Genomic DNA, 20,375 nt, shown 5'->3' with positions numbered 1-20,375 from the left:
CATGTTGAGGTCAGTTCCTGCTGGTGTTTGATCATGTCACACTCTCTTTTCATTATAAAGGTTACATATGACTAAGGACTGGCTTTTTTACTTACTTGATAATTTGTTTAAAAATGTTTTATGTTAGAAACAGCATTGTTTCTCATGTTGTCATGGAACACTAAGGGACACCACCAGGGAATTTTTACATGTTGTCAGTTACCATTCTTTTGTGCCAAGTTTGATAAATTTGTGACTTCGGAAAATGTGCAACTAAAGCATTTAATGTGATTTTTTTTTTCTGGAAACGACGATGTAGCAGAAATAATTCCGGTGACTGAAATACGATGAATGTCTGGGAAGGTTGGTAAAATTTTTTGTACTGCTTTCTACTGCTCTCCTTGACATGTTTTGTCCTGCTGCGCCCTCAGGTGGTGGGGTCAGGAAAGATATGAAATCCTAAAAATCTGGCCAAGATGCATTACAGAACTTGATCTCGGGTACCAAATAACAAACAACCTTCTGAGCAGCATCTGACATGGTGCAACAACATATTTCCTTAATTCTGTCTTCCTTGACAGGACTGACTGCTGCAGGTTTTTTAAGAAACTCAAGACTTGCACAAGCAGCTGAGAACAACAAACTTCTCTGCATCTCCACCAGCTTAAGTCACAACCTGCGTCTTCTGCACTAACCGTGATGTTTGCTGACTGGCTGCTGATTCTACTCTTTAGTTTCGTTAACTTGAAACTTGTACAGTAAAGATTGAGCCGGTGAGGGTTCAGAGAGGCGCCTCTGCACTAATATTGCAGCGCTCCACCTGCAGCCCGCGTCCTTTAAGCTCCTGTAAAGCTCTTTAAGTCTCCCAGTTTTCCCTGTGAGTCACAGCAAAGATGAGCTACGGAGACCGCTACACCTCGTCGTCCTACCGGAAGCTTTTTGGGGACTCCCCCAGGTTCCCCGTCTCCTCCTCCCGTATGAGCGGCTCCTCTCCCCGGGGCTCTCCGGTGCTCAGGTCCATGGCTGCGCCCCGCAACGGCGCGTCCTCCCTGAGTCTGTACCGGCGGGTCGGACGCTCCTCCGTTTCCTTCTCTCCGGGGACAACCGGCTCCCTGGACCTGACCCAGACCTCCGTGGTCAATAATGAATTCAAAGTCATCAGAACAAACGAGAAGGAGCAGCTGCAGGTAGGTGCGACTCAAACTGGGACGTGAGAAGAAAGATACAGACTAAAACTGTTTTTGAAAATATTCTATTTACATTAATATGGGGGAAATGGTCCAATATCAGAGACCCCACTAATCCAAGGTGGGACCTTAGCAGTAACTGTTGATTTTTCTTGTCATTCAAATGACTACAAAGAGGCAAAACGGCAGCAAAAACACACAAAACTACTTCAAACTGACCACAAACTGGTGCCTCATGAGCCCAGAGAGGTGCAGATTGGCAGGAGAGAGGCTCAAAGTGATGCCAAACGACCAGAAGATGAGCAAAATCACCCAAAAGTCACACAGAAAAAATGTACATAAAGAGACAAAAGAGCTGCAATCAATGCAGCCTTGTTCTCTTCCATTCCTTTGAATAGTACATATAGTGAGGGGGGATTTACATCTGTGTCCTGGGAGCCCCTTTCTTATAATCCAGTCTGTGATACTAACATATTACATAAAATGGTCAATCTGCTTTAGAGACACTTACTTTTGATAAAGTATATTGTATGTACCTTTTGCTTCAGTCAAATGACAAATGAAAAAACTCTTTTCCAGTGGAGTATTTCTACAATCTGCAACTTTTATGCCAGAAAAAGAAGAGAAATTCTTCCACCACTGCCTGGATCTCTAAAATGACAGCATTCAGTACAAATGTCATCTCTAATACATTTTACCTGGAACCTGTTTTGGGAACCGGAATGGCAGAAAGACCTACACAAACTAAAATGTTTTATTTCTAATACCCAGGCAGCTTGTAGAGTGACACCAGCCACATCTGAGGTTTCACAACAAAGGATACCAAGGACAGGAATGTAATGTTACTGATGTTCACTTTCTCTTGTGAGTGCCGTGTGTTTGCTGTTTAGAAAAAAAGTGTAGGATGAAAAGAAGCCTGTCCATAAATAATCACAGGAATATGATCAGTTCACTCAGAGAAATGAACAGTTTCATTTAGAAGAGATGGGATGTGTTTCTTCAGGTCTGCTGCATCCACTATATTTAAAGCTGCACTACTTACTATTTATTTACTGTGGAAAACTAATCATATGAATACTTGTAATATGAAAGTGATCGTCTGTAGTGATGAGCTTACTGTGAGTCATGACTCAACGGTTTCCTGCTGACCTGCACCAAACAAAGTTAGCACTTAGCTTTAGAGGATAGTGAAGGATTTAGTGGCGACAGAAACAGATATTTCCCTCAGGAGTTAGTGGAGATCAACTCAGAGTTGAAAGAAAAATCCTAGATTCACTTATGCCAGGTGACCAGAAACATGCTGGATGCGCAAATACATATATACAGAAATGAAGCTATTACAGTAGCCTCATTAATCAATAATATTTAAGTTTGGCTGGTATATGATGTCAGGAGCTTCTACAGCAAGTTCAGGGTTCAGTAGATCAACTTCATTCAGTTTGAGGCTGGTCATATATGCTGGTACAATCCTGATAGTGTTGGTTCGGTTTCACAGGGTTTGAATGACCGCTTTGCCGTGTTCATCGACAAAGTCAGACAGCTGGAGCAGCAGAACAAAGGGTTGGAAACGGAGCTGGTGACTCTGCGACAGAAACAGGCTGAGCCGTCCCGCGTGGCTCATCTCTACCAGCAGGAGATGAGGGAGCTGCGCTGTCAGGTGGAGGAGCTGAACAGGGACAAGAACCGACTCCTGATCGAGAGGAACAACTTGGAGGACGAGCTGCAGGTAGTTTTTACTGCTACAAGCCCACCATCTTCTCAGAAATGACAGTTTTTCTTATCTTGGTACATATTTTTTCTGTGTGTTAGTGTCACATGATCTGATCATCTTAACCCTGTTTTATCTTCTCAAATCTTACCTGTCCTCTCTATCGTCTCACTTCAGAAGCTCAGTGCAAAGTATGATGATGAGGTGAGGGCACGGGAGGAAGCTGAGCAGACCTTGAAGTCCTTCAGGAAGGATGTGGATGATGCTGCAGCCGTCCGCCTGGACCTGGAGCGCCGGGTGGACTCGCTGATGGACGAAATCTCCTTCCTGAAGAAAGTGCATGAAGAGGAAATTCAGGAGATGAGCAGCTTGATGGAGACGCAGCAGGTCTCTGTGGAGCTTGAGCTCGCCAAACCGGACCTCACCTCAGCTCTTAAGGAGATCCGCAATCAGTACGAGTCTATCGCCTCCAAGAATTTGCAGTCGGCAGAGGAGTGGTACAAGAGCAAGTTCGCAAGCCTCAGCGAGCAGGCCACCAGGAGCAACGAGGCCATGAGGGCCAGCCGGGAGGAGATCAATGAGTTCAGGAGGCAGCTGCAGTCCAAGACCATCGAGATAGAGACCTTGAGGGGCGCCAACGAGTCTCTGGAGAGACAGATCACAGAGATGGAGGATACACACAACGCTGAAGCCTCGGCCATGCAGGCAAGCAATCAGCAACAAGTACAGTGATGTTTCAGCAGAGCATTACATCTGACGGTATCCAGCAAGGCCACAGTCACAATATTACACACACTCATTCTCTCATTCATTTTCTACAAAACTCATTTATTCATAGTAATTAGTCAATTTCAGACCTTTAAAAAAGCCTTTCTGTTGTATTCTGTTGTATTCCCAATATTCCTAATGGATACAGACTTGTAGTGGAAAGCAGAAAATTCTAAAATACCTGAATCGTGCTAAAAAAAAACAAAAAAAAAAAGGCAGAATCTTAACGTGCAGTGTAAACTTCCCAAGTGCTACTAATAACCTCTAGTTACACAAGAACTTTAGGTTAGTATCCTGGTAGCTACAGCCATCAGCACACCTATATGCCCAGTTTTTCAGCTATAATACAGTGGAGGTAAATGGAATTATATGTGGATGTGCATGTACTCTTCCAGACAGAGTGCAGAGATGCTGGTGGTAAAGCACAGAACAAACAACAACAGTTTTCACTGGGACCTTTCCCTGTGTTGGGTTGTAATTTTGTTGTACTGGAGAAGAAAAAGACATGGACTCCTCAGAAAAGGTACATGAAGCCCAAACTGTTTCTGTTACAGAGCACCACATGTGGTAAGCATGAACATGCATTTTGCTGGTTTAGCTTTGTCTTTCATATAAAAAAACCAATGGCCCAGGATTGTGTAGATACCCTCATGTCACCATAACAGCTCAGATCCAACCAATGGACACAGAATCTCTGGGGGTGTCCTGGGAGGTCTGGCACTGGGACGTTGGCAGGATCTGGGGAGTTTGGGGTCCAAGTCAACACTTTGAGCTCTTTGTCATATTCCTCAAGCTGTTCCTAATGTTGTGGATGATCAGGGGATATAATTTGGATGAATTAACCTTTAAATATATCACTCAACATTCTCAATGAGCACAAGGATATTGTGCACAAATACATCAAAATCTCATTGTATAAAAAAGTTGCTTTGACAGAATTACACTGAGAAAAAACACTCATATATATATATATATATATATATATATATATATATATATATATATATATATATATATATATATATATATATATATATATGTATATATATATATATATATATATATATATATATATATATATATATATATATATATATATGTGTATATATATATATATATATATGTGTGTATATATATATATATATATATATATATATATATATATATATATATATATATATATATATAAAAATAAATATATATAAAACACTGTGCAAAAATTATCACTGCATTTTAAATAAGCCTATAGATAAAAGCCAAACTAGACCACACAACACCATTCAGTTTTTTGAACACGGACTGAAACAGTAAAATACAGAAATATTGTACTACTCTGATGCAGTCTTTGGGAATAGAAAGATCACAATGATTCCGATCAAATCTGCCAAAATACTACACACACAGAGTAAGCAACAGAACTGCAAATGGTTCAAATAGGAACTATTAACTGTGCTGGTAAGAGAGCTGCTGCAGCACTGCTGGCACAGTGTTGCGTGGAGGTTGTTACTGTCTGCAAATTCGCAGAATAATAGGATTGGAAGTGAGTAGATTTCAAGGTCAAGTTCATCATCACTTATGTCACAGCTTGAGTAAGTCTGTTAGCTAACTGCACTCGGCATGGTGTCCCCAACTTTTACATGTCAAGGACTCAGTAGAGCCAAGGAATGTAAACTGAAAATCTTACAATTGAAATCAATCACTCATTTTATCTCTGATTGTAATTCTCCTGTCAGCCTCCTGTGCCCAGCCATCCATCCATCCATCCATGGATGGAGGGCTGGAGTCTTTTCCAGCTGACTGAGGGTGAAGGCAGGGGACACCCTGGACAGGTCACCAGTCTATCACAGGGCTATACATAGAGACAAACAGTCACACTCACATTCACACCTATGGAGAATTTAGAATCACCAATTAACCTCAGCATGTTTTTGGACTGTGGGGGGAAGTTGGAAAACCCGGAGAAAACCCACACATGCACAGGGAGAACATGCAAAATCCATCCAGAATGATCCCAGGCCAGGGCGTAAACCAGGGATCTTCTAGCTGCAAGGTGAAAGTGCTAACCACCAAGCCACTGTGCAGCCTAGTCATGTGCCCTTTTGTTGCAATTTACACAACCATGATTGATGGTCTGCCTGTTAGTTAAACACTGCTGTGGCCCTTTCATTGGATGACAGGATATCCTGCCTGCTGTAACATTTTAATGTCTTTGTGAGATTTGGGGAAAAATGTCAGTTCATTTTATTTTTTAGAAGTTGATGAGAAGATCGAGAGATGGTGACAGGGGAAACACCAGCCTGGCCCTGAGCATAGTTCAGCTTATAGCCCACCTTCAAAACCACCCAGTGGCATAAACCAATCAGCCATAACATTTAAACTACTTGCCTAATATTGTGTAGATTCCTTTTATGCAGAAACAACTCTGACCCTTCAACGCCTCCACAGACATCTGAAGCCATTCACAGATCCTTCAAGTCCTGGAGGCTGCGAGGTGACGTCTCAACCGATCGGATGTGTTTTACCAGCACATCCCACAGACGCTCAGTCAGATTGAGATTAGGGGAATTCAGAAGCCAAGTGTCAGTCATGTTCCTCAAACCATTCCTGTATAATGTTTTCAGTGTGTCGGGGAGCATTATCCTGCTGACAGAGGCCACTGCCATCAGGGAATACTGCTGTCATGAAAGGGTGTCAAAACTAACATCCACATTAAAGGCAGGTTCAGCAGAACATTGCTCAGGGCATCACATTGCCTCAGCCAGCTTGGCTTCCTCCCACATTGTATCCTGCAATCAGGTAAAGGATGCACCCAGATCATATTTTGATTTAAAACACATGATTCATCAGACCAGGCCAACCTCCAGTGCTCGGTGGTCCAGCGCTGACTTTCATGTGCCCCCCGTGGGACACTGCCTTGTCTGTGGCTGCACAGATCCATATGCAGAAAGCTGAGATGCACTATGTGTTGACACCTTTTAGTTTTCAGCACTTTGTGCTACAGTAGATCTCCTGTGGGATCAGACCACATGGGGCAGCCTCGACTCCCCTCCTGCATCATTAAGTCTTGGGCGTACATGACCCTGTTGCCAGTTCAACTTTTTACTTTCCACTGCAAATGGGCAACACCCTACAAAATCTGCTGTCTGGCCCTCACACTGCCCACTTTTACTGCTTCCAGCATATCACCTTCAAGAATGGACTGTCCACTTGCTGGCTAGTACATACCCCACACTGACAGGTGCCATTCTAATGACATAATGAATTCACTCTACTTGTAGGTGGTTGTAATGTTCTGGCTGATCAGCGTATAGCATGTTAATTAGTGAACTTTAGAGATGCTGGTAGCTATATGTTGTTGCATTTGAAAGAAACCATGCTAGGTATCTCCCTCAATCCCAGGCTTAAACTAATCTAAGCAAAGCAGTATCAGACTTCTCATTGAGACATCATCCAAAAATGTGAATAATGCTATTTTTCAAAATGTTAAACTATTCCTCATCAGCAACCAATAGAAACAGGCAAATTCACACAAAAAATGGAAGCTGTGAGGCCACAATTGGGAGAAACTAAGAATAGAGAAATGTTTAAAAAAAATTCTGACTGTCTCTTATGGTAAAAGTGAATGTCTAATTCAGGTCTAAAGTGAAGTGCAGACATGATCTTTAGTGCGTAGTCATCAGTCTAGCAAGCCTCTGGTGAGACTGACTGAAACAGGTCTTGGTAAATTGACCCTGCATGTCAATTAGATTAACCTCTGACCTGCTAAATCGGATTCAGGAAGGCCATCTGGCCTTCACTGGCTTTTTACAGAAGGTAAAACTAAGCTCCACAGGTAACTGAAACAAAAAGGAAATCCCCTGATAAACTTTAGAAGGAGGCTTTCCAAGTGTCACAGGAAACTATATCCCAAATCAATATCAGGCAGCTATCACTATCTATAGCTACAACACAGGAAAATTACACAGTAGCAGATTTAGACCGTTTGTGGATGAGCATGCAGTGAATTGTTAGACACAGCTGATAATCTCTAAGTCCTGTCTCATTTCCACTGTAACAGGACACTATTAGCCACCTGGACACGGAGCTGAGGGACCTGAAGGGTGAGATGGCCCAGCACCTGAGAGAGTATCAAGACCTGCTCAACGTCAAGATGGCCCTGGACATAGAGATAGCTGCTTACAGGTGCTGACTGGATTCAAGAAACACACACTTATCTGTTAAGTTAAACACTAAATCACTCATTTATTCCTTGTATGTATTTACTTATTTAAAGACCCCCTCCAGCCATGTTAAAAAATCCACTACTTTAAATAATCCTCTGTCTGATATAGTTTTGCCACAAAAAAAAATCCCATAACTAGGTTAAAAATTCTTACAATTTCACCTATTCCTTAAGAGTAAGTAAAAAAATGAACAGAATATCAAAAATTTAAATGGCTCCTTCGGCACATTTAAACACATTTAAATAAAGGGGGGGTGGGGGGGGTAATTTTGGGGTATTTTAACCTCATACCATTTAGAAGCTGAAAATATGTTTACCTTTAACCACTGTTTACATCGATATTTCTGAAAAACAAACTGGTAATAAAACATGGTTACTCTTGACAACTAGACTCGTTCTTCCGTGTGTGCAGCTTCACATTTGTTTCCTTTGATCCTATAAGGAAACTGCTGGAGGGGGAGGAGACTCACTTTAACTCAGGGATGTCGTTCAGTGCTGCCAGCTACAGCTACCACCCTCGAGCCTCAGCTGGCTCCTCCAGGAGCAGCCAGAGGGACAAAGAAGGAGCCACGAAGGAAAGCTTCAAGGAGATGAGCGAGGATAAAGATGAGGCAGACATCAACTCCAACAACTGAAGACAGGGAAATTTAAATACAGATATACTATACATGCATAGCAAGTTCATAGTCACATTATCTGTTTGTGAAGGGTGACACCAATCAATAGGTAATAACAAATAGGTTGTAGCTGACACCATGCATTTAGATCTCAGTATCTGAATGATCTCTAGACTTGAAAACCATCAAATAAAATACAAGGTTTGGGAGTATCATTACTCCAGCATTAGATGAGGAAACTAGACGTAATGTTCTGCACATCTCCACAAAGAATGGACACACTAATTCACAGTAAACATGTGACCAAGTAGTGAATGTTAATGGAATAAATGTGCATTTTGCTACTTTGTTACTACATAGGAAATTGGTGAAGGGAAGTTTGCTCAGATATCTTAGGAAACCAAATGTTAGAATAGTTCCAGTTCTCTGCTGTGTGGTCAGAGAACTTTAAGCTTCAAGCACTTTAGACACATGATGTAGGAGGACAGTCACTGCTGGTTGTGTCTTTGCACCATTGTGTTGTGTTTTATAGAGTTTTAGACACATAAAAAAGTGAAGATGGTTTCCACTTTGCTAACACAATCACAGTTCAAGGCTTACAAAAGTATTCAATAAGTCAAATATGACATGTAGTCCAGCTCTTAACACAGATCAGTTCACCTGGCTGCAGTTAGTGTCTGAACCTGTCAGAAAACTGCTATCCACTGTTGTTTCCGTTGTGCCGGTTAACGCACTGAATAAAAGAACACGGCTGGCAAATGATTGTCTGTGCTTTTATGTGCAAGTCAGCATATTCACAAATGACACGAGGATGTTCCTTCAAGGCTGAAATGTGAATCGTCACTAGTTCCAGGCTGTTGTCAGGGTCTGTCAGACTTGAGTGGACCCATGTATTAAAACTGACACATAAAGACCGGAGCAGAACCTATCAGTCGGATATTTCAACCTCCTCATCTCCTCTGTCACCCTTTGCTTTTTTTGGGGCTCCAGCTGAATTCTGGACTGCACTTCCTCTTTTCCACTGTCTTGTGGAAAGTCACTCTTCTGTGTGTGGATTCACATGTACTAATATGCACTAACATGTGAGCAGCTGAATTGGCTACTAAAACATAGAACAGAAAAGCTCAGATTACACACCCTGCAGTAGTTTGATTTCATTCTCCGTTGAGGATGCCATTACTCCATTATATATTTCTGCAACATATACATTTTTACCACTATATTATTGCTATATTTATGTTTAAAATAGCTTCTTATGTTATATTCAGTGGTAGCCTTTTCATACTCCAACTATTTTCCTGACTTCTGTGTCATTCTCGTAGGCTTTACAACACTTTTTAACAAATAGTGTTACGGTTTTTAATCACATGCTTTTTAACCTCCAGCTCATATAAATCATCTTTATATCTTTATCCAGTTACACTGACGGGTGGACTGGTAACATTTCAGAAGTGCACTCCACAAGCTGAGTGTATGATAATGTGCATCACTGTTATTACTTTGAAAATGCATTCATTTTCACCTTCAGAAATAATTCTTCACAGTTGAGTTTTTGGAAAACATGCCCTGTGGTATAGAATACATTTCTGGCTGTGGCCTACATTGAGTTACAGCAGGTATTAATTGATATTTTATATAACAATATTCAAAGTTGTTCAATTTGGAATTCATTTATTACAGTGAATAAAAAAAAATGGAACTTCTATTGACATCAATTTTTTTATTGCTGAGTTTCACGCTTCAGCTTTAACATATTTTTCCTCTTTTCCCAAACTTTCTCCATTCAGCCTCTTCATTCAAACATTTCTAAACCCACCCCAGGATGAATCAGCAGATATTTCTGTTATGTAGCAATTTATTAATTCAAAACCACAAAAGCTAGTAGAAAAAATATTTTTAACAAACCTTATCAAAGACCTCTTTATACAAACTCCCTTTAAACAATTGCTTTTGTGCTGTAGCAAGTTGTACTAAAGCATGTGTCATCAAATAACATGAGCAAACAATATACAATTGTTAACGGCTCATAAATTAAACGTGTCAATCAATAAGAAGCAAAAACGTAACTAATCAGAGTAGAAATCTAAGCTGTATATAAATACATTCACAAACCTTTGGTAGTGGAAGTCCTTTTACTTCAGTTCCTTAAACTCTATTTCAAACCACATCCTACCCGTGAAATAATAAATAGAAAGTAACTGAGATGCAGGTCCCTGGGTTCCAAAAAGGCAGTCAAACTAGACAGATGCAGCTCGTACTGATATCATGGACGTACTGGTCGAACCTTGAAGAGTTTCAGACCCAATAACAGTATTTCGATCCAGGTTCAGCTAAAGCAGAAGTCACATTCTTGTGACTAAAGTTAACCTCAAAAGTCACACTGGAAGTAAAAACAAGAACTTCTCAATTCCAGTCACCAGTTGAAATTTGTTTTTTACATGCTGGTACTTTAGTCAATCACATATAAATCACGTGTGTCCATCAAATTCATGTCAGACACAAGGGTTGTCCTGAATATAAGATAAAGATAATTCATTACAGATGAGGTCAGGCATCTTGGATTTCCTGTCATACTTCACACGTTTTGTAGGCCAACTACTAAATATACCTACATTTACGTGAGTAGTTTTATCTTTGTAAGCAGACATCAGTTCTAACAATTCATCCAAGACAGTTATGCAGTAGTTATAACTAGAAGTTATGCCAGTGTAGAAACCTAAGTCCATATTATGACAAGAGTGTGATGAAGATAGGTCCAAAAGGTTAGTTTATCATTTGAGGAATTAACTAAATCCATCTCTCGTGTTCAAGACTGGGAGGGCTGGACCAAACCGAAGTGTAGCACCAACAGACCATCCTGGAGCAAAGGCAAACAAGAACACACGATCACTCAGACACGTAGCTATTCCCTGCATTCCATAAAAGTTTAAATGCCATAGCTTTTATTCCTTTGTTGTAGGGGTTTGACTGGAATTTGTGGCAAGTCGGGACACTTGTCAAATAAAGTCAGAGTTCATAAATCAGACTGCAGACTGGAAATGCCAGTACTATTTCCTAAGTAGTGTCAGGGAAATTGTACACATTGTATTCTGTGGATGTGGATAGTCCACAGTAAAAATGACAGTGGCTCCAAGAAGAGATGTTGCAGCTCAATTTTTGAAAAGTCATTTTTAAATAGCAAAACTAAATTTTATTCACTTCCATTCTATTAGCGAAGCCTTTCAGATGTCAGGTCTGTGAAATCAGTCTCACTAAACACATCCAGATGCCACAAAGAGTCTCATTTTCTTGTACTCTTAAAATTCTACTTTCTGTGTCTTTTGATGATCTCAATGATGCAACATCTTAAACGTTTTTAGTTTTCATTAATTTTAAGTGCACCTCTGTGAAGCTCTGCTTGTTCCAACTGTGTGTTTTGGTGGTTCTCACCTGTAGTGCGTCTTCACCCACAGAGTTCTGTATGTCTTTGAGGGACTGGTAGTGATCTAGGAGGTGATCTCCACAAACCACATCCACCTGTAGGACACACAAAAACATTTCAGACCACTGCAACAGAGATTTAACTTGACAAAGCTGTTCACAAGTCCTGTGGTGCCTAGGAAGAATTCTGTTTTTTAATGATTTAAAAATCTAAATTCTGGAGGACAATATATGACAGAATGTGAAGTTTTTAGAACTACAGCAATTGATTTACATTAATTAAACTAAGCTAGTTGCTTTGCTACATGAAAATCCAAATGTGGGTACACCATCAACTGGCCAAAACATTCAAAATACTACAACTGTCTTGGCAACTTGTGGCATCGAGGTTTGTCCAGAGAGGCCAGAGCAGTGCAGTACTGAGGCCAGGAAATCAATATAAGCTGCTAATCATCATCCACGTGTTACTAAATACAAAATACACCTCCTCAACATCCTACTGAACTGATCACACTTTTCTGCTCAAGAAAAGACACATCTGACTCTAAGACTACTATTTGCAATCATGAACCTTCTCTTACAGCAGATTCACTGCCCTAAGACAGACATACGGTATCACTGCACTAATAATGTGATTAAAATCAGATTAAGGTTGTCCTGAAGGAGTGTCTGTTGTCCTTTTAGCGGTGGCTTCCTGCTGAGTTTTGACCCGACTAGCTGCCCTTTCTATGTTGAGCTCTGCTTGCATTCAGCAGTTGTTTCGTCCCTCCAGGGGACAGTCCTTTTAGCACTGCTTTGTTCTCCAGTTATGTTTTCATGTTCTGGTCTATACCCCTTTAGAACTACAGAGACATGTTACATGGATCTATTTCACACATGTTAGACCAGTTCATATTTTTGTTCACGGCAGCAGCGTAGTTGATACACTTGGATGATAAACAATCAAATAACCGCTAAATAAAAGCACCACCTGTCTGTCCACATGCATTGTCCCTCTCTCCTTTTGCTATCATTATGTGTTTCCATTTCTCCTTCAGTTTATTTAGGTCCCTCTTTTTTGGGGAAAGTCAGTGAAAACATATTTAAAGAACTCAGACCAGTTCACCAAAGACAAACAGCCTCTGACCTATGTCCAGCCCTGGTCAGCACGGTTGACTGACACATGTTGACCCCTTAAAGACACATCTACAGCATTTAATTAGTCTTAATAACTGTGACAATAAAAAAAACAGGCATGCAACATCATATGAGCATTGAGAACAATATCTTCCGGTGGAAAACCATCCCCAGTAGAGAGCATTTCTGCTCTCTGTACACAAAGGCAGACCTGTGATTTATTTATTATTTATTCATTTCTTTGATCAGGGACCATGCAATGACCATAGAACACATCTGATGTATTACATATAGAGTGTATAGCATTGAGCTAATTTTCAACTCCTGTCCCTGGTTGGGCTTTTCAGTAAAAGTAGTCAGAGGACCAACAACACCAATAAAAACAGCACAGACCACATTATAAACCTATAACCCCCACCCACCCACACACACACCCACACACACACACAATGACACACTCCACAGTCAATCAGACCTTGCAGATGTCATAGGTGGGTATATTCTTGTTTTTCTTCCAGCCAATATTTAACTTTTGCTGTAGAAGTTTTTAAATCTGCTATCCTATCATAGGACAGTGATTAGCACTCAAGATTCACCCCATCTGCTCGCTACTGCTAAACACTTGCTTGACTTTTGAATCTCCAGAGGCAGGACAATGCCCAACTCTGCTCCTTTAATTGGTCACTTTCAACGGTGGCCTGTCTCTGACCCTCTGATAGTAATGGAAAAAGGACTCTGATCTTGTCTTTATGTAAAACTAACAATATTGCAGTGTTGAAATACTCTGTGACATGTTAAAATGCTACATTCAAACATTCACTTTTACTTAAGAACAAGTATAGAAGCATCAACATCATAATGTTGATTACTTAAATTAGGCCACTAAAACGGAAAAAAAGGGAAAAGCACTCATTATGCACATCAGGATAATGTGCATTGCTACAAATTTCTGTATTTATTGTTTCCATCACTTAAATGTTACAGCTAGTAAAGGTACACTGATTTTGATGTTCATGTTTTTTACTGCTAGGTAGTTTGCAAATTTCTGGGGATCACAAAAAGTTTATATCTTAATCTAACAATGAGTCACTGCAGGACTTTCCAACATCATTATTCACTGGTTAATATTATTTTGCATTATACAAAATAACTTAGAATTAAAGTTATCAAATAAATGTTGCAGTGAAAAGTACATTCTTTAAGATTTGCCTCTGAATTGTAGTAAAGTAGAATTATGAAGTGAAAATAATAGATGCTAGCATATTAAGTTCTGCTTCTTCACTTTACCTTAAGGGAGGTACAGTACCTTTCATTATTTTAGCCAGCTGTGAGGACCTGCAGTGGTCCACCATACTGGAGAGACAATAACAACAACAAAAGCCTCAGTAATCCACATCATTTGGTTAATCAGCCAGTAGCTGCAATAACCAAACAACACAACTCATATAGAGTCAAAGGAGCAGGTATCAGCCACTGTCCCAACGCCAAAAGTCACCAGGCACACTCCTATTGAAGACATGGTCGGCATTACTGCTTTATCTAAAAGGTGTATTACTAGTGAACAACCGCATTTCTGATTCTTTATCAGTATTAAAATACTGACGTGTATTGACAGTGAATGGACTTACACCTTGTCCACTGCTGCTATGATTTCCTTGTTAGCCAGTAAATAAATCAAACTAAAATTCATCATATAGTTTCAGCCACATCCCCAGTATACCAAGTGTTATTTCTCATTTTTGCTGCCTTTACCAGAAGGGTTTCGCAGACAATTAAGTTGGTATCTTTTAAATAAACCTTCTGACGCTTTTCAAGGAATTGAATTTTTGAACGGGGATTCATTCTGTCACCTTTAAACATTTGTACAATTATTGTTACATCTAATAGTGTAGTTTTTTCTGGATGTGCCCCACATAGTACATCCTAACTGAATTACATAGCCAACATACCATCACACCACTAGAGTGCAGATTAACACATAAGACAAACACACAGTTGCTTTAATATACATCATGTATGACAGGAGAATGCTGCCCTTACAGTGTGGACATATGGATAAATTAGTGTAGCTAGGTCATATGTTTCCTGGCTACACACCGTTCTGAATACACTGGAGACCCATATTGTGTCTGCTGTCTTGTTAATACAAACAGACATCTGCTCACTTGCATACACGGTGACCCTCGTCACTGTACACACCTACACTATTCAGTAGTGCCAACTTCCTTTGCTTGTCCTGCTTCCAAGTCTGTCTAAAGCAAATACTGGAATCCAGACTGTAATCATGCAACTTTGTGAACGCATTAGCTGTAAACCTGGCAGACTCACCTGACACGCTGGGCTCAGCTCCATCTTCCTCCTGATGAACAGCTCCACGTGGCGAATGGTGGCCTCGCCTGACACACGAACATACCGCCTCTCTAGTGGCTAAACAAGAAAAACGTGGTCAGGGTGGAAGGGTTTGTAAAAGCTCTAAGGAATACTAAATAAAACTTGACACATGCTGCTTTAAACTGTAAAACTTAGAAAAACTAAAAAATTAATATTACATAAAAACAACACAGTATTTTGACATGGTGTAAAAATGATACTTTTTGGAATAATCATATGATTGGGTTGTGGACAAAATAAAACATTTGAGGACATCATTTTGGACTTTTGGAAACACTGATCACTTTCTGACATTTTTTTTAGCTATAACTGATTAATAAACAAAATAGAGACAGTAAAGTGGGGAGAAGAGTGGGGAGACCTGCAGCCAAGGGCCATTTGCTGGATTCGAACCCATGAGCGCTGCATCGGGGACTATAGCCCTTTTATGGGTCGCCGGGACGCCAACATAACATCAGTGCTACAGATCCTACACACAAAACCTTGGGCTACTGTTTCCAGTAAAGAGGCTTGAACCAAGTAAAGAAAGTACAATATTTAAACAGCTAAAGCCCACTACTTAAGTTGCAGAATATAGAGGACTAGTTAAACTTTTCACCCAACAGTTATATCTGAACTATAATGTGGCAGAAAAATGCAGAACTCAGAGGCAAAACTATTTTTGAAAGTAAACTGGGTGTAGTTCACAGTAAAGCTGTTATCAAGTTGTCATTAATGCACTATTAGAGTCAAATGAACTTACCTTATAGTCGCAGATGCCCTCTTCAGCCCTGAAAACAAAGCCAAGAGTCAAGAAAAGTGCCTCTTTCTTGTAGGAAGTAAGCAGTCGATGTAGGACAATAGGACCACCTGCTGGTGTACTCATGTAACTGCATGTTAAATTAATGTATGCCTAAAAACAAGGTTCCCATTTGTACTCAAAGCAGAAGGCAGTCACATTTATGTCTACCAGTCAAAAGCAAAACCACTATCTAAACTTGCTACCTCTAAGATTTTCAAATAGATTCCCAACAATGAGAGAGCAAAATAAAACAATGTTTAACTACTTATTAAAGGTGCAAGCAGCATTGAATGTTCGCCGTGTCGCCATATACACATTGTTTAATGAAAACTCACAATTTTCACCATTAATCATCATCAGTGTCTTCAGGCTGACATCACCATGACGTCACCAGGTTAATATGGTCAAATGGCTAACAATAGCACACGAAAGTATAAAACGTGTCCTTTTCCTGTTGCCACCAGGTAGCGGCACCTGCTGACATAAGCCTTAAGACACTGATGACGATTCATGAGGGAAACTGTGAGCTTTCACCGAACGCCCTGCTGTGACGGCACGGCCACACCTCGACAACTGAAGTGTTTATATCCCTGCTGCATATGATCCAATCTGGCCCAAATTTCATTTGCTGGACAAGAGCCAGGTCTGAAGACATCCACATTCCACCACTGAGTCATAGCAAAGTTGTTTTAGTTACCTATTGGAAACAGGAAGTTACAGGCATTGTATTTGCATGTATCCATGCTCAAAACTTTGTAACATAGTCCTTGAAATTGGTCAGCTAAATCACAACACCTTAACATTTCCCACACCCCGACATACACCACACCTCGACGTGCCCTACATCCTGACATGCGATGGAGTGCGTTCAACACTGCTTGCACCTTTAATTCATGTTGAGAGGCAAAAAGATTTGTGATCCATAGTCATTACAATTATGTTGTTGTGTGCAACTAAAATCAAATCCATTTGCAAACAAGATTTTCTTTTTATCTAATTTTTGTCTAAGTTGTGTAGGGCCTTTAAATTACATTTAAGCGTTTGAAGCAATTACGAGGCTGGGCACCTTTAACGGCCAATTTGTCAGTTATTAACACAAGACAAAGAAGTGTACAGTGCAAATCTTTACCCAACAAACTCCAGGAGCAGAGACACGTCCAGCTCAGGAGGAATGGTGAACACAGACTGGGGAATGTTATCCTTCTTCTGTCTCCTCAACACAACAGGACGTGGGGGGGACATCACCACTGCAACAGAGGAAGGAGAAGGCCAATTACTTGAGTGACCAACTCTCATGCCTTTGCTACTGTTGTGTTCCATCTTTAAATTTCCAGTTCATGAAACCAAATGACTAAATGATATCAATTTAATACAAAAACCATGCAGATAAAATGTCAAACACATTATACACTTACAAGTGGAAAACTACATTTTTTTGCTGTAGGATGGTCAGTCGTTCTCTTCCCATTGTGCCACACTGTGCATTACAGCGCACACACAGACAGTCACAAGTGTTTAGCTAACATTACCCATGTACTTAAGATTTTAAAGGTGAACTATTTTACCTGGTTTTGGCACCTCAAGCCCTCTCTCTTTGTAGAATTTACACATCTGTTGTCTTTCAGCTGTAGTTAGAAAAAAATAATGAAAAACAAAAAACAACACAATGTGCTTTGTTAAAGGCATCTACCTGTATAATGCATGTATGTATGTATGTATACTTACACTCTTCCAGGAAGGGAATCATTTTGTAAACAATATCCTGTAGTTGTCTGTCAGGCCTGAAGGAAGACAAAAGAAAAACTCTAAAAGCTCAGTACAGATTACTTTGGTAGAGATATGAGTCACAGCAGAATTTGCCCTTCAAAAGAATCTCTTTCCCCCTGTACGTTACCAAAACTCAAATATCTACTTAGCTGTCAGGCAACTATTCATTCAACATGTACACAAGGGGAACAATTTTGCCGATTTGACAAACATAAAGAGACCCACCTGATGTTGTAAAGAGGTTGTGTCTGGTGGACCACAATGGTGCATGTGGGGCATCTGTTGCTGTAGAAGAAGTGCTTCACAATGCAGCTTTTGCAAACTTGGAGACAAAGCACAGTGAAATGTAAATGGCTCATGGACAGTGTAGACAACACCAACATTTTTCAAACATCCATAGAATCTGACTGTCAAAGGACTGTGACTAACAGCAGGATAATTTTCTGCAGAAAAATAAACTGCAGGACAGAGTGTGTAATAAAGACACTACCCTTAGACACAAATACATTTCACAAAACATGCAGCTGTGCTGAAACTAGGAGTGAAAAATAAATTGATTTCAAACTGAAATAATGATTTTAAATAATGCAATTAGCAAATTGGAAAACACTGGAATTTAGGATATATATTTTTCAGAATGACTGATCCAGGGCTTAGCCATCATGTCAATAGCGTGAAAAATTAAGGTGTAATCCTTTATTTTGTGGCAAAATCCCCAAACTTTTAGACCGTTTCATGGTGACTGTATACATGCAGTGTTTACACCCCAGTGAATATTGAACTTAGAGCTCTCATCCCATTTGTTTAGATAGGAACCTGGCCTTGTTATTACTGATTTGGGACGATATATAGATGGCTGCAGAGTGGAGAGACTTCCACAGTCATGCTTTTGTTGGTATGTGGCAATTTCTGATCATATTTGAAATCAATTACACAATGAACAGAAATTTTACTTGAAGAAAAAAAAGTTTTCTCAACTTGTTAACCCCCAAGTTGTATTTCCTGTTACTTATTGACACATGTGTATATGATAAAACAGCTATTTCAGTGATAGGTTAGTATCAGCCAATCCACGAGACAGTGACATAAGGATTGTACTGGATGACACCCCAAACCACCCTTTGGATCTCCATAAAACCTTGTGAAGGCTGCGGGGGCTGCAGGACACCCGCTGGAACTCACATGTGTGCAGGCACTCGGTGATGGTGGTGGCATCTATGAGGAAACCGCAGCACAGGGCGCAGCGGATGTATGGATAAAACTGATTGATGGGGAGCTTGGGCTGTGGAAAAGAATGGTTTCAGCAAAAGGTTAAAGTTTTAAAGCATCAATACTTCCGCATTTTAAACATAAGAACCCACGTCTCTCTTAAATAAAACTAACTGCTATGCATGAGCATCAACGTGTTTCAGTTATTACAAAGGTCAGTTGAGTGAGAAAGACAACCAAGCATCAAACACTAGATATAACCGTCAGTTGTCAGAACAGCACTAAGACAGATTTAGTGTAAATAACGTAATAAAGAGCTCTGAAGTGAGCAAATGTGCTTGAACGCACCTCGTCCTCGGAGTCGCTATCTGATATGTTCGCTGACCCTTCATGACTCCTGCGACCAAACGGAGGCGATGACATTCCCACCAGCAGTGCTACACACGTCCTTTGTTTCTTTCAGTTACGAGAACAAAATAGCTAATCAAATAGTTTCCTTTAGCCAAAGTTGAACTTTGGTCCGAAAGTCAAAGCTAATTTGAGGTTTCAGTAAACTTATTGTAAGTTAGCTACGCGCGGCTAGTCGGCTAACGTTAGCGTGCTTGTTATATGCACTACTATAACTATAAATACGTGTGAGTATAGATTGCAGCTGCAGCTTAGCCGCTGATGTTACCGATTCTGGCTGAACAACAAGCCTTCGTCTGCACTTATACCGAGAAATCCGACTGAAACAGGGAGTAAAACGAACTTCTAACTTTATCTACTGTGTTGCTTCTTCACAGTCACGTGAGCAGCTTAGTTTCCCTCCTCATGTCCGCGCGGCGCCACAACATTACAACTTCCGACCCTAATCCTTCACAATAAATGTAACCCGACCAATGCAATGAATAAATTACACGTATAAATCATAGACTGGCCTGTACTTTTTCGTTTAATTTGTACCTAATTTGTACCTGTGTACAAAAAACACAATGTTCCTTTAAACCTCTAAGCTTTGAAGAAACAAAACACACATGAAACCACACATAAAATAGCTTGTCGCTAATAGATTCGATTTAACAGAAAAGCTATGCAAATCAGAGAATGGCAGAACTTAACTACAGTTAGTCCAGCAGCATAAAATACAATAAAATGAAGTTACTCTGTAGTTTCCTAGTGATTCTAAACAAAACTAAAAAATTGCATGTTTATTCAAAACTGAATTTAT

The 20,375-nt window shown here is 40.2% G+C and overlaps 2 protein-coding genes across 2 annotated transcripts; one reads left to right on the top strand and one right to left on the bottom strand.

The window, feature by feature from the left end:
• Positions 1-831: 831 nt before the first annotated feature.
• LOC111574675 (alpha-internexin-like) lies at positions 832-9,240 on the top strand. Its single transcript, XM_023279383.3, has 5 exons — positions 832-1,166; positions 2,662-2,892; positions 3,052-3,579; positions 7,700-7,824; positions 8,307-9,240. The coding sequence occupies exons 1-5, from the start codon at positions 873-875 to the stop codon at positions 8,497-8,499; spliced, it is 1,371 nt and encodes a 456-aa protein (XP_023135151.2). The 5' UTR covers positions 832-872; the 3' UTR covers positions 8,500-9,240.
• Positions 9,241-10,125: 885 nt separating this feature from the next.
• On the bottom strand, positions 10,126-19,978 carry pcgf6 (polycomb group ring finger 6). Its single transcript, XM_023279393.3, has 10 exons — positions 19,514-19,978; positions 19,139-19,238; positions 18,182-18,278; positions 17,915-17,970; positions 17,755-17,814; positions 17,319-17,436; positions 16,151-16,178; positions 15,346-15,444; positions 11,911-11,997; positions 10,126-11,338 (listed from the first exon to the last, which is right to left on the bottom strand). The coding sequence occupies exons 1-10, from the start codon at positions 19,586-19,588 to the stop codon at positions 11,288-11,290; spliced, it is 771 nt and encodes a 256-aa protein (XP_023135161.1). The 5' UTR covers positions 19,589-19,978; the 3' UTR covers positions 10,126-11,287.
• Between the last annotated feature and the right edge of the window lie 397 nt (positions 19,979-20,375).

Source organism: Amphiprion ocellaris, chromosome 16, assembly GCF_022539595.1.
Source record: "Amphiprion ocellaris isolate individual 3 ecotype Okinawa chromosome 16, ASM2253959v1, whole genome shotgun sequence".
Taxonomy (NCBI): Eukaryota; Metazoa; Chordata; class Actinopteri; family Pomacentridae; genus Amphiprion; species Amphiprion ocellaris.
This window is presented reverse-complemented; position numbering and strand designations above follow the sequence as displayed.

Excerpts from the sequence above, each read along its gene's own strand:
- LOC111574675 (XM_023279383.3), top strand. The coding sequence starts at position 873 with ATGAGCTACGGAGACCGCTACACCTCGTCGTCCTACCGGAAGCTTTTT. Across the intron at positions 2,893-3,051 it reads ACTTGGAGGACGAGCTGCAG|AAGCTCAGTGCAAAGTATGA; the intron begins GTAGTTTTTACT and ends GTCTCACTTCAG. Across the intron at positions 7,825-8,306 it reads ATAGAGATAGCTGCTTACAG|GAAACTGCTGGAGGGGGAGG; the intron begins GTGCTGACTGGA and ends TGATCCTATAAG.
- pcgf6 (XM_023279393.3), bottom strand. The coding sequence starts at position 19,588 with ATGTCATCGCCTCCGTTTGGTCGCAGGAGTCATGAAGGGTCAGCGAAC. Across the intron at positions 18,279-19,138 it reads CACCGAGTGCCTGCACACAT|TTTGCAAAAGCTGCATTGTG; the intron begins GTGAGTTCCAGC and ends TTTGTCTCCAAG. Across the intron at positions 17,971-18,181 it reads CAACCTCTTTACAACATCAG|GCCTGACAGACAACTACAGG; the intron begins GTGGGTCTCTTT and ends GTCTTCCTTCAG.